Genomic DNA, 15,275 nt, shown 5'->3' on the forward strand with positions numbered 1-15,275 from the left:
GATTTTGGCGTGGAGAGAGTGGTGTTTGAGAGCTGTTTCAGGTCGGTTTCACGGCTGTTTGAATGATTCCGACGGTGGGTAATTTGCTTAATGTTGTTCCAGCTTGAAACTGGCCGGAAATGGAGAAGAAAGATCTTGTTGTCGTCAATGGAAAGTAGAGGAAAATGGGTTTGTTGTTAATGTTTTTTGCTTGATGTCGTTTCTGGTTCTTGGGGGTTTTTAGTGGTGGTTTCAGGTGGTCGTTTGGAGGTTGTTTTGGTGGTGTTTCGCCGGAAAACGGAGAAAATGAATGGCGATTGCCGGAGCTTGATTTGGGGTTTTAATTTGGTATAAATGGGTCGGGTTCGGATTAAAAAGAGAAAAAATTGGGTTATTTAATTGAAATTGGGTAATTTTAATTGATTTGGGTTTTCCATCCAATTGAGGGGTAAATTTGGTGAAATTAGTAACGGGAGGGGTAAAAATAACTTCATTTTAACGGCGAGGGCGTAGTCAAACAATAAACCAAAGTTGAGGGGTATTTTTGACCCCTTTCCCTTTATTTTAAGGTGAACATTGCTGCTAGTACTAAACTATGCTCCTTTTCTCCGTTTGATTGTCCCTGAATGATAAGACTTCCGTGCATCTGCTAAATGTTGACATAGCTTTACCATCTCAGGAAGGGGATTTTTAGTGTAACCGGTAAAGTTGCTGCTATGTGTTCTGCAGGTCATGATTTAAAAATTCATTATTTAACCTAAACTAAGTCGTCGTACAACATAAATGTTAAAAATAATGCATCTTTTTAGACGAAACTAAGTCCTTGTACAACACAAATGTTAAACTAATGGATCATGTTAGACCATTGAGATTATAAAACTAAGCTCATTTAGTACAGACAAAGGGAATAATGTCATAATGGCCTACTATTATGTTTGTTTCTGTACTTATCTTGTTTGTCACAAAATACAACGAAATACGTACACACATACTTTGTAAGACTTCTCTAAACCATCTTTCTTTTTCATCGGATCTGTTTACTTTTCATTTCATCAGTTTCTCCGTTTTCAGAATAATGTTTTAGTTGCTGATATCGTCTCCTCAAGTGTTCTTCTTTATCTCTCTCCTTTGCCTTTACGTAAATGTACGATTTCTGTTTTGAGTGTGGTGTGATTATAGAAAATGAATATATGAATAACAAACTGGAACATAGTACTGTTCATTCTTAAGAAAAGTTTCAAGAGAAGTTCTTAACAATGAATTCACATTTCCAAGAATAGTTTCAAATATCCAAATGGATTCGTAACGTGGTTTCGACTGTTACATTACATCACCCTAAGTGGAAATAAAAATAGAAGAAGGTAAAATATAAAATAAAACAGAAAAAGGAAAAGTGAAGATCAAGAAGTTCTGGTAAATTTGGTTTGAAAAATTTACTATGTGATAGAAGAAAAGCAGTACATTCAACTACTTGCTAAAGTCGGCGCTGTATGCTGTACACTCGTGACGAATGAATTATTGCAAGAAGAAGATGGAGAAGAGAATTGAGAAGCTGCTATTGACAATGTCATATCTTTCTGGTTTTGCCTTTTGGGGAATGATATATACCTACTGTGGACACAAGTGGTTGGATTTTCCCCTTTCTGCTTGTGCAATGCACAACTGCAGTTTTTATGGTAAGGTCGTCTCTCGATATTCATGTCTGACATCGACAAGCTTCCGTCAAAGACACACTGAAGCATCATTGCAGCTGCTACAGTGGCCATTCTCTTCTCTCTCCTCTTTCTTTAGTGATGCAATGTGGTTTTGTATGAAGTATAATCGTTCTTAAAATTCTGTATATGTGTTTGAGGATTTATATAGAGATAGTAGTAAGTACTGAGTTATGTGCCCAGCTTAGGGAATTTGATAGCATCAAGGGTGAAAAAAAGGATTCTCTAGAATTCAACAAGTTCTTGTGCATGTTATTACCGTACTATCAATGAAACTAGCGTTTTTTCCTATGATCTGTTTTTGTCTTGGCTGCAGTCTTTTGCTTATTATGTCTGCACATGCTGTTTTGTTCTTTATATGTACTTACTTCTGCGTGTTCGTTTTATGTAAGATACTTTTATTATTTTACTGTCTTATATATACTGGTGTTTGATAGTTTTTATTCAGCTGCTGCATCTGTCAAAATTGCAAGACTGTTGGCTTTAATACCTCCGACAACCTCGACAGCCATAAAAATGATGCAAAGGACAACTGCAACGCACAGTTTCCTCATCGATGCTGATCTCTCCTGTGCATCCTTAGACATGGTATTAACATCTGAGAATCCACACGGTGCTGAACCACAGATTTTACCATGTACCTCAATTACATGTCCATATTGTTCCGCGTTCTGCGAATCAGCCTTGGTTTAGCATCCTTCTTGTTGAATAGGTACCTAATAGCTGCATGGTCAGTAAAACATCACTTTAGTACCTACCAAATATGATCTGAACTTGTCGAAGGCGAACACTAAAGCTAGCATCTCCTTCTCAGTCACTGTGTAATTAGCTTGTGTAGAGTCAAGGGTCTTGCTTGCATAATAGATCAAGTGGAACACTTTATTCTTTCTTTGTCCCAACACTGCACCCACTGCTATGTCGCTTGCATCACACATGAGTTCAAATGGTAGTCCCCAATCAGGAGCAATTAAGATGGGAGCCTCAATTAAGTTCCTCTTCAATATCTCAAAAGCTTTCAAGCACATCTCATCAAAGTCAAACTTCACCTCCTTCTCCAAAAGACTGCGCATAGGTCTTGCAATCTTGGAAAAATCCTTGATGAATCGCCGGTAGAAACCTGCATGACCAAGAAAATTACGCACCCCTTTTATAGAAATGGGAGGGGGCAATTTTTCAATAAATTCTACCTTGGCCTTATCAACCTCTAAACCCGACTTCGACACCTTGTGACCCAACACTATCCCCTCTCTAACAAAAAAATGACACTTTTCCCAATTTAAAACTAAGTTAGTGTCCTCACATCTAGCAAGTATTTTATCAAGATTCCGGAGACATACCTCAAAAGACTTTCCAAAGACGGAGAAATCATCCATGAACACCTCTACAAAGTTTTCTACCATATCATGAAAAATGGCCATCATACACCTTTGAAAAGTTGTTGGTGCATTGCAAAGTCCGAATGGTATGTGTTTGAAAGCATAGGTACCATAAGGACAAGTGAACGTGGTCTTTTCCTGATCCTTGGGTGCAATCAAGATCTGGTTGTAATCGGAATACCCATCTAAGAAAAAATAGTACTCCTGCCCTGCTAGTCGGTCAAGCATCTGATCAATGCAGGGAACCGGGTAGTGATCTTTTCGGGTGGCATCATTAAGTTTCTAGTAATCCATACAACTTCTCTAACCGATCACTGTTTTAGTAGGAATCAACTCATTCTTTTCGTTTCTTACCACTGTCATACCTCCCTTCTTGGGAACACATTGCAAGGGACTTATCCACTTACTATATGAGATTGGGTACACAATTCCAGCATCTAGCCACTTTATTACTTCCTTTCTTACCACTTCTTTCATCAAAGGATTTAGCCGACGTTGATGTTGTGCACTTGGTTTGTGATCATTTTCCATGTAGATTCTGTGCATACATAACGCAGGACTAATCCCATGAATATCAGCCATCTGCCATCCAATCACTTTCTTTTCTCCGCTTTAAGATCCTCAATGCCGCATCAACCTGTAATTCAGACAATTCTGCAGAAAGTATAACATGCAAAGTTTCATTCACCCAAATAAGCATACCTTAGGTGAGACGACAAAGTTTTTAGTTCCAGCTTGGGCGCTTCTTCTATTGATGGCTTTGGTGGGGGTTCTAACTTACGATCTAGTGACTCTGCTCGAAGCTTACGAGTGCCAACAAGTGCTAGATTCAAACATGATTCTATCTCTTGATCCTCAGTATCTCCATCCACCTCATGACCTACTAAAACTCTCTCTAAGGGATCTTCAGGCACAACTACTTGTGATTCTACTATGTGATCAATCACAGTAATAACAGACAACTCTTCATAGATAGAAGGCAATTTTAAAGCGCGATAAACATCGAATATCTCTACTTTATCATGTGCCCTCATAGTTAATTGACCAGCTGCTACATCAATCAATGCCCTACCCGTGGCCAAGAACGGACGTCCCAAAATAAATGGAACTTCAGAATCGGCTTCAAAATCTAAGACCACAAAATCCACCGGAAAAATCAACGAACCTACTTGCACTAACACATCTTCTACCACCCCCTCTGGCCTAGCAATGGATCTATTAGCGAGTTGGAGAATAACAGTGGTTCGTTTTGGACTACCCAACCTAAGCTTTTGATATAATGATAAGGGCATTAGATTTATACTTGCCCCCAAATTACACAACCCGCAGGCATGAACACTTTGCTCAATTGTAATCTGCACAGTAAAACTACCTGGATCTTTTAACTTTTTGGGTAGTCTATTTTAAATTCTAGAGCTGCACTCCTCAGTAAGTGCTACAGTTTCATACTCCGTGAGCCTCCTCTTGCTAGCCACAATGTCCTTCATGTATTTAGCATACTTCGGGATACCGTGCAAAATGTCAACCAAAGGCAAATTAATATGAACCTGTTTAAGGAGAGAGAGAAACTTACCTAAGCATTCATCATCATTCTTCTTTTTGAGCCTTTGTGGAAACGGAGGTGGTAATTTCTTTTGAGGAATGGGTACCTCAACATTGGAGCTTTTTACTACCTCTTCCACTTTCTTTTCTTTGGTACTTGCCTCAGTATCTCTCTTCTTTAGAGCTTGTTCCTCTAATTGTAACCCACTTCTAGTACTTACCGCATGCAATTGCTTTGGGTTGGGTTCAGTATCACTGAGTAGCCCACCTTGGGGACGCAAGTTCAGAGAATTAGCTACTTGCGCAACTTGTTTCTTTAAACTCATTTGGGACATTTGGATGTTTTTGATGTTCTCATCCTGCTTATCTATTATAGCATTTAGTTTGGTCCCTATTTTAGTCATGAGCTTTTGGAGTAGCTCTTCATTGGTCATCCCCCCTTTGGTGCACTAGGATTTGCGCCTTGGTTAGGATTCTGGTATTGTTGCCCAGCCCCTTGAGAACGGTATTGGTTAGCCCCTTGCGCCTGATTTTGGTTTTGATTCCCACCTCATGAGAAGTTAGGATGGTTCCTCCAACTAGGGTTGTAGGTGTTACTATAATTTTGCTGACCTTCACCCCTTTGCGCATTACCCATATAGTTTACGGAATTCGGGTTTACCTCACATTGCTCGATTTCATGAGCTCCACTACACATACCTCACACCAATTGGCTGCGTGTTGCACAACGTTTACCGGTGCATCATTTAGAGCCATCTGTTTAAAATGTAAGGCTATGTTATGTTGCATAACATCTAATTTGGCATTTATGGCAGTAGCTTGATCTACATCTAAGGTCCCTGCGGCCTTTTGGGTTGTGGTTCTCGGCATTTCCCCCTCATATCCTGGGTTCCCTTCGGAGAGTCTGTTGAGTAAGTCGAACAACTCTTCACATGTTTTAGCTAGGGCCTGTCCACCTGCTGCATTATTAAAAAGTACACGAGCATTATAATCTAAACCCTCAAAGAAAGTGTGAGCAAGTACCTCACTAGTTTGCATGTGGTGCGGGCAAGCATTCAATATTTGTTTGAAACGAGCCCATGCTTGGTACATTTCCTCCCCTTGATTTTGCCTAAAGCATAATATCTCTCTCCTCAACCGTGCAGTTTTCTTGGATGGAAAGAATCGACTCAAGAGCTTTCTTGCTAGGTAATCCCAGGTAGTGATGGAGTTTGGTGGTTCAGTATCTAACTAATGCTTTGCAGCTCCTAACAATGAGTATGGAAACAACGTCAGCCTCACATAGTCCGATGAGACTCCAGTTGGGATGTATGTCAGTGATAAAGTTCCTAATGTGGATTTGAGGATCCTCGTGAGGGAGATCAGTGAATTGCCCATTAGAATGGAGAAGTTGTATCATGCCCTGTTTTAGTTCAAATCTACCCCCAGTGGAGGTTTCCTAATACTAGATGCCACATTGGCTGTGAGTGGGACTGCCACATCACGGACTGGTCTTGCAGGTACTACAGGGGATACCGCTTAGTTGTTCAAGTTCCCGGGGTTATTCACATTGTCTTGATTATTGTTCTCATTGTCTTCTTGAAGACCTAACCCCAATTCTCCATGTCGTCCTTGATTAGCCATTTTCCTGCGCTGGCGTAAGACTCTTTCGGGTTCGTTGTAAGGTTCGACAAGTTCTCCTTTCCTAGCCAGACCTGAAAGTCAATTGTTTGCAATATACAAGCTAAGATCAAGTAATTAATACCTGAATATTTTATTTGTAGACTTAAGAAGATTAAATATAAATCAATTTCTAAGTCCCCGGCAGTGGCGCCAAAAACTTATTGCTCCCAATTGCACACGCAAGTGTACGTGGTCGCGCAAATAACATAGTGGCTCTTAAAAAGATTATTGAACCCAAAGGACTTGTCAATTAACTATTTACTAAATTATACTAGTCTAATTGTTTATTTAAGAGTGCTAAAAGAGTTTGACTTTTTATTTATAAAGAAAAGAATGTAGGAATTAAATAATAAGATTACTTACAGTGATTGGGCAAATTCAAGGGATGCAACATGCAATGAATCTCATGTATCATATTCTTTGCTTAGAACTAATTTTAGTTGTCAAGTTACTGGTTTATAGGCTTAATTGTATGAGTCAGGCTACACACCTCTCATCGCCTACTCCAGTTAGTTATCTAACTATATCGTTAAGCGGGGATAAATAGACTAACTGACGAACATTTATATTTCATCTTATTTCGTAACCAAGCAAGTTGTTCGTCCGGGTGTCACTCCTGAACACTAATCACCTCAATCAAATGGGTCGACCGAGCTCTCTATATTCTCTAGTCTATCTAACCCCTCCTCTCTCAATTTCAAGATTAGACAATAGATTTATCTTATGGTGCGCAAGCATAAAATACTAAAACAAGAATATAGAAGTAACTTATAATGACAACCAAGAATTAATTCATAAACCTTAAATATTCAACCTTCGATTTGTAGCTACAGCCCCAGAACAAGGGTGTTTCGCCACTAATCTCTAGGAAAAGAAAGAAAAAGAAAATAACCCTAAAAAATATTGACAACTTTTTCTTGTAAAGTTTCTCCTTATTGATCTCCTCTAATAATTATTTCTGTGAACTATTTATAGATGTAGAAAATCTTAAATAAAATAATTGATTCCAAAATAAACTAGAAAATCAAAACCAAACAGAATTTGAATTTCCTAATTCCACGCGTATTCGGTAACCGCCTCAGCCGCTGCTTCAAACAATCTGAAGGTGTCTTCCATTGCTGCCACGGGGAAGGATTCTCTTTTTCAATTGAACTTTGCAACTTTATATTTTATACAGAATTTAATCTATTAAACTGACTGCTTGATTTTCTTCTATAATCTTTCATCTTTAATTCGTTTAAGCTCCAAACTTCTTCAACTTCACACTAATTTACTCCTACAAATAAAATATACTATTTAGCACAATCCATAACATTTATGCTCAAAAAAGACATATATAAATAATTAATGTGAGGCAAATAATGATTAAAAATATATATTTTTGACCTCACATCATCTAGCTCTATTTAATGTGTCAAATTCACTTGATAATAGCTCGAGGATGATTGAGGCATAGTTGATTAAAGATATGACAAAATTTAATGTTAAAAGCTTCTCGGTGATTATGTCACTTGTAGGCTCTTTATTAGTCCATTATGTGAGGCTGGCAAATGAACGAGTTAGCATGGCTTAGTATTATAAGTTTTATTTGACGTATGAACTTTTGTTTTATCGGAGAATTAAAACAAACTTAACATTTCCAAGTTCGAAAGTTGTCACACCCTCGTGTGACTTGTATTGTCTCATTTGACTGTGCTGGTTCTAAATAAAAATGCTTGATGCAGAGAGAATGATCCTGTTCAACAGTTGTTCAATGAAATAAGTGATGTATTTTTTTCTCTTCCTGCAATATGTTATGTCAATCATACTAAACTATGCTCCTTTTATCTTTAACGTAACTGGTAAAGTTGTTGCTACGTGTTCTGCTGATCATGATTTAAAAAATCATTATTTAACCTAAACCAAGTCCTTGTACAACACAAATGTTAAACTAATGGATCATGTTAGACCATTGAGATTATAAAACTAAGCTCATTTAGTAAAGACAAAGGGAGTAATGTCATAATGGCCTACTATTATGTTTGTTTCTGTACTTACCTTGTTTGTCACAAAATACAACGAAATACGTACACACATACTTTGTAAGACTTCTCTAAACCATCTTTCTTTTTCATCGGATCTGTTTACTTTTCATTTCATCAGTTTCTCCGTTTTCAGAATAATGTTTTAGTTGCTGATATCGTCTCCTCAAGTGTTCTTCTTTATCTCTCTCCTTTGCCTTTACGTAAATGTACGATTTCTGTTTTGAGTGTGGTGTGATTATAGAAAATGAATATATGAATAACAAACTGGAACATAGTACTGTTCATTCTTAAGAAAAGTTTCAAGAGAAGTTCTTAACAATGAATTCACATTTCCAAGAATAGTTTCAAATATCCAAATGGATTCGTAACGTGGTTTCGACTGTTACATTACATCACCCTAAGTGGAAATAAAAATAGAAGAAGGTAAAATATAAAATAAAACAGAAAAAGGAAAAGTGAAGATCAAGAAGTTCTGGTAAATTTGGTTTGAAAAATTTACTATGTGATAGAAGAAAAGCAGTACATTCAACTACTTGCTAAAGTCGGCGCTGTATGCTGTACACTCGTGACGAATGAATTATTGCAAGAAGAAGATGGAGAAGAGAATTGAGAAGCTGCTATTGACAATGTCATATCTTTCTGGTTTTGCCTTTTGGGGAATGATACATTCCTACTGTGGACACAAGTGGTTTGATTATCCCCTGTGGCGCTGTATGCTGTACACTCGCGACAAATGAGTTATTGCAAGAAGAAGATGGAGAAGAGAATTGGGAAGCTGTTATTGACAAAGTCATATCTTTCTGGTTTTGCCTTTTGGGGAATGATACATTCCTACTGTGGACACAAGTGGTTTGATTATCCCCTTTCTGCTTGTGCAATGCACAACTGCAGTTTTTATGGTAAGGTCGTCTCTCGATATTCATGTCTGACATCGACAAGCTTCCGTCAAAGACACACTGAAGCATCATTGCAGCTGCTACAGTGGCCATTCTCTTCTCTCTCCTCTTTCTTTAGTGATGCAATGTGGTTTTGTATGAAGTAAGTGTAATCATATGTGTTTGAGGATTTATATAGAGATATTAGTAAGTACTGAGTTATGTGCCCAGCTTAGGGAATTTGATAGCATCAAGGGTGAAAAAAAGGATCAACAAGTTCTTGTGTATTATGTTATTACCGTACTATCAATGAAACTGGCGTTTTTTCCTATGATCTATTTTTGTCTTGGCTGCAGTCTTTGCTTATAATGTCTGCACATGCTGTTTTGTTCTTTATATGTACGTACTTATGCGTGTTCGTTTTATGTAAGATACTTATAATATTTTACTGTCTTATATATACTGGTGTTTGATAGTTTTATCTCTTGAAACTTGTTTAAGAATGATACAGTATTTTCCAGTTTATTCTGCATATTGTCATTTTTACATTTTCAATACTCTCTTTCTATTTGAATAGTTACATGGCTAATGTTATATTCCCTCCTAATATAATCAACCACTTTATCCAGCACCATATCAGCATCAGCATCAGGTTTAATATTGACATGACAAGCCAAGAGTACTTTCCGGACTGTAATCGCCCAAATGTGCAATTCATGGATTGCAGCAACCTCCTTCATCTCACAAAGCCCCTTCTCAAGCCTTGTTGCATCAATTTCTCTAGGTGTGCTCTCCATTAATACTTCAAGAATATTCCGAATCATCTTAATAGTTGTGGCAAGAACAATGACGGAGAAAATGAGTGTGCAGATTAGATCAATGATTTTCCACTCTGGTTTATACCATATAATAGCTCCTCCAATCATGACCCCTATGCTCTGAATACAATCTCCTAGTACATGAAGATAAGCCCCCTGCACATTAATATTCCACTGCTTCTTTTTCTTTTCACCTTCACTCTCACAGGAATCTTTAAGTAGAGGAACAGCAGTGTGATGATCAGCGTTATGTGCTTGGTTCGAAGGTCCCTCATTATGGTGATGGTGTCGGCTAACACTTATTCCATGTATATCATGTGTATGCTCATGATCATCATCACCATGCTCTTTGTGATTATGGCCGTGGACGTCATGATCATGACCTAACAAGAATGCCATGATGAGGTTCACTCCTAATCCAAATGCAGACACGATAAACATGAGGAAGCCTTGAACTTCACCGGTATCATGTATAAGTCGAGCAATGGCTTCATAAACAAGGATACCAGCTAGAAGCCATATCATTTGGATAGAAACTAATGCACCAAGTATTTCAATTCTGAAAAAACCATACGACTGGCGTGGATTAGCTTCCCATCCTGATGCCCAAAGTGAAAACAAGGATATTGCAAAAGCTGCAACATCTGATAGTAGATGAGCTGCATCTGTCAAAATTGCAAGACTGTTGGCTTTAATACCTCCGACAACCTCGACAGCCATAAAAATGATGCAAAGGACAACTGCAACGCACAGTTTCTTCATCGATGCTGATCTCTCCTGTGCATCCTTAGACATGGTATTAACATCTGAGAATCCACACAGTGCTGAACCACAGATTTTACCATGTACCTCAACTACATGTCCATATTGTTCCGCGTTCTGCGTATCCATCTAAAAAACAGATTTTTAAAAATGCCAATCAATAACAAGACAAATGAGTCTAACTGTCTCATGCATATTCTAATTAATTGATCATGATGAGCCCAGATAGAGTTAGTATATAGTACTGTCTTTATACATAAAAGGAGAAACTATATAATTAGATATACTCCACTACCACATATAGTATTACCTATACTTTCAAAATATTACATATCTTACCACTAATTAAGAGTTTCCTACCGTATATTGAAGAACATCTAGATACATGTATTTTTGCTACCAAATACATTAAAATAGGGAGAGAGGAGAGCAGGGGGAGGTGTGTATATACTGTGTATGATTCACATGTATCTAAGATAACGGATACATAGGAGAGTGGCGAGTGAGAAGTATGATTCACATGTATCTAAGATAACAAATACATAGGAGAGTGGCGAGCGAGATGGGAGGTAGGCGAGAGATATGGTATGTATGAATAAGATAACAGATACATAGGAGAGTGGCGAGAGAGAAGTATGATTCACATGTATTTAAGATAACAGATACATACGAGAGTGGCGAGCGAGATGGGAGGTAGGCGAGAGATCTGTTATGTATGAATCTGGACGCACCAAAATCTGGTAAAATTCGTAATATTGCAAACTAGAGTGTATGTAAATAATTAACTCCTAAACTAGTAGACTTTATGTAGGTTTTCCTACATAAATGACAAACACAACAACAAGTGCAAACAAATTCAAAGAGATATGGATTCAAAGGGATACCTTGCAAATCCGAGCTGAGACCTTTTTTTTAGCCCTTCCAGGAGGTTTCACTTTTTTACTTCCTTGGTGATTCGAACTCACAATCTTAAGGTTGGAAGCGACGGGTACTTACCAACCAAACAACTTCCTTTTGTCCTAGCTGAGATTTCAAAAGGGTTATGCTATATATAGGAATAAAATGAGGTATACATATACCCTATGGGAAGGAAGGAAAAAAAAAGGGAGATGCAAAATTCCACTTTTCCAAAAAAAGTCAACTGAGTATACTTATATTATATTTTATAATACCTATCTCATAAGAGGGACTTTACATGCCACTTATAAGAGGGAGTTTACATGCCAAAGCAAGCAGTAGGTCAACATGTCTACTTTGGCATATAGGGGTATTTCGGTAATTTTTCGTGGTTACTTGTTTTGATTTGTCTGTTTTATTTTTAAAAATCTTTTATATAATTAAAACTTACCTAATAATTTAAAATATTTCAAAGACATATAAACAATTCGGTTGACTCTTAGACTTCTATCGGTGCCACATAAATTGAGATAGATAAAATAACATGTATTAGTTGAAAATGACGTAAAAGATACTATAAATCCCAATAATTAACAACTGGAAATATCAGCCACTAAAGCATTTTTCTGAAAACGGAGAAACCGATGAAATGAAAAGTAAACAGATCTGATGAAAGTGACAGATGATTTAGAAAAGTGTTGCAAAGTATATATGTTCTTAAATATTTCCTTGTATTTTGTGAGTTGTGACAGGCAAGGTAAGTACAGAAACAAATTAACATAATAATAGGCCATTTGTGACAGTATATTCCCATTGTCTTTACTGAATGAGCTTAGTTTTATAATCTCAATGGCCTAAAATGATCATTATTTTAACATTTGTGTCATACAAGGACTTACTTTAGTCTAAATTGATGCATTATTTTAACACTTTGTAGGGCTAGTTGAGCATTTTATCTTCTGGTGCAAAATCAAAGCAGGAAAAGTTCAGTTTCTGCCTTAGATGCGTATGCTAAGTAAGATGAATATGCGGTTATACAAGATTAGACAATAGTACTAAAACTTAAAAGTGATCACATTCGATACAAGGTGCAAATAGAGCAAATGAGAGGAAGTTGTTTGAGAGCGGATTTAGACATGCATGTCCTATATCAAGGAGACAAGGTTGACCTAAAACAATATGGTAGGGAGTTGTCTCGAAAGACCTATAGTTTCTTGCAAATCTAGTCCATCATCGTCACTTTAATGAACAAGGCAGCATGACTTAGCTTTACAATTCTTTTGTTTGACATAATTAATCAGAGTTATTTTTCATTGAATACTGATGCTAGTACTATGCTCCTTTTCTCAGTTTGATTGTCCCGGAATGATAAGATTTTCGTGCTTCTGCTAAATATGGACGTGGCTTTTCCATCTCGACTGTTTTCTGGTATTAGTTCTAACATATATTTTAAAGAACAGTAGAAAACATGTTATAAAACCATTTGGATTCCTTGAAACTGTCCCTGTAACTGTGAATTCTTTGTTTAAAACTAGTAAGAATGATACAGTATGTGCCAGTTTGTTCTGCATATCTTCATTCTTACATTTTCTTTTATACTCAAACACAGATCATACATTTTCTTAAAGGCAAAGAAGGGATGAAGAACACAAAAGAGACAAAAACAAGAAAACTTGAGGGGATAATATCAGCAACTAAAGCATTTTTCTTAAGACGGAGAAATTGATGAAATGAAAAAGTAAACAGATCTGATGAAAGTGACAGATGGTTTAGAATAATCTTACAAAGTATGTGTGTACATATTTCCTTGTATTTTGTGACAGGCAAGGTAAGTGCAGTAACAAACATAATACTAGTCCATTTGTGGACATTATTCCCTTTGTTCTTTACTGAATGAGTTTAGTTTTATAATCTCAATGGTCCAAAAATGATGCATTATTTTAACATTTGTGTCATAAAAGGACTTAGTTAGGTCTAAAATGATGCATTGGCAGTGATCTTTTTTCTACGATGTTCGAGGTCTTTGTCTCTCAGAGTGTGAAATGAGATCTTCTTGGTACACAAACTTACCAGAATGTACCAAAATTGGGAATGTATAAGAAGAAAAGCAGAACACTCAATTCTTTGCCAAACTCATCTGACTAGGAAATAGCCAAAATCTATCATGAACTATTTGGTAAGCTCAACGTCATATGCTGTACACTCGTGACTGATGAATTATTGCACGAAGAGGATGGAGAAGAGAATTGAGAAGCTGCTATTGACAAAGTCATATCTTTCCGGTTTTGCCTTTTGGGGAATGATATATTCCTACCATGGACACAAGTGCTTGGCTGTGATATATCCTCCTTCTGTTTATGCAATGCACAACTGCAGTTTTTATGGTAAGGTCATCATGTCTGACATCGACAAGCTTCCATCAAAGACACACTGAAGCATCATTTCAGTGGCCATTCTCTTCTCTCCCCTGATGCAATGTGGTTCTACAGAATGTTCAAGCAGTCGTTAAAATTCTATATATCTGTTTAAGGTTTTATGTAGAGATAGTAAGCATTGAGTTATGTGCTCAGCTTAGGGAATTTGGTAGAAACAAGGGTGAAAAGGATTCACTAGAATTTACGAATTAGTTCTTGTGCATGTTATTACCGTACTATCAATGAAACTCGCGTTTTTTCCTATGATTTATTTTTGTCTTGGCTGCAGTCTTGGCTTATGTCTGCAGATGCTAGTCGTTTCTGTATATGTACTCATGCGTGTTCATTAAATGTAAGATACTTATATTCTTTTATTGTCTTATATACTCAAACTACATGTTTTATTTAGTTACAAGTGTGTTGATCAGTGAACTAAGTAGACTCAATGTCACGTCCCGTCACATCACAGTTAAATTGGACGGAAGGGTCTAGAGTTGTGAAGAGGTTTGCGGAGAACTCTAAAATCTTTTAGATAATTCTCTAGAATAACTTAGATATTTTCCAAGAAATCTTTAGAATTGGTAGAGAATTCTAGAAAGGGAACCTTTTACATAATTCTCTAGAATAACTTAGATATTTTCCAAGAAATTTTTAGAATTTCCTAGAATTGGTAGAGAATTCTAGAAAGGGACTAAAATGTAATTATTAGAGGGACTTGTAAAGTAATTTTTATTTGCATTTAGGCCCTTAGGAAGTAGTATAAATAGAAGGGGCCTCTCATTTATAAATCACCAAGCAAGTGTAAGCAATCTTCCAAGCTTAATACAAGCCTTCTTCCAAACTTTCCAAATCTTTCTAAGTCTTTCTTTGCATTCTCTTAGCGATCTTAGTTTCAAATGGCTTACTTGAGCTTACAAGATCGTGAAAGATTCGTGAGTAAGTTGTCAAGTGCCGCACGGAGCTTTAGTAGGATTCTAAGTCCGTGACACTCAGACTCTCTATTTGGCTCGTATTTTAGTTTCCATTTCTGGCCTGCTAATGTTTATAAAGTTGTACTTTTGTGTCTGTTTTTATTGAATCATTAATGTATTTTAATGGCATATTTAGTTTTGGTTAGCTTAGTCATTCTAGGTTTGTATTTTGTACATTGTGGTATCTTGACTTAGCTATTATTTTTCTAGGTGATGTTTTCTAATATGTTCTTGTTCTTAAAA

General features: G+C 36.9%; 1 protein-coding gene across 1 annotated transcript; it reads right to left on the reverse strand.

The window, feature by feature from the left end:
* Positions 1-9,721: 9,721 nt before the first annotated feature.
* On the reverse strand, positions 9,722-11,746 carry LOC102596486 (metal tolerance protein 1-like). Its single transcript, XM_006359484.2, has 2 exons — positions 11,635-11,746; positions 9,722-10,879 (listed from the first exon to the last, which is right to left on the reverse strand). Exon 2 carries the CDS (start codon positions 10,877-10,879, stop codon positions 9,722-9,724), a length of 1,158 nt encoding a protein of 385 aa, XP_006359546.1. The 5' UTR covers positions 11,635-11,746.
* Between the last annotated feature and the right edge of the window lie 3,529 nt (positions 11,747-15,275).

This window comes from Solanum tuberosum, unplaced genomic scaffold (assembly GCF_000226075.1).
Source record: "Solanum tuberosum cultivar DM 1-3 516 R44 unplaced genomic scaffold, SolTub_3.0 scf00300, whole genome shotgun sequence".
NCBI lineage: Eukaryota > Viridiplantae > Streptophyta > Magnoliopsida > Solanales > Solanaceae > Solanum > Solanum tuberosum.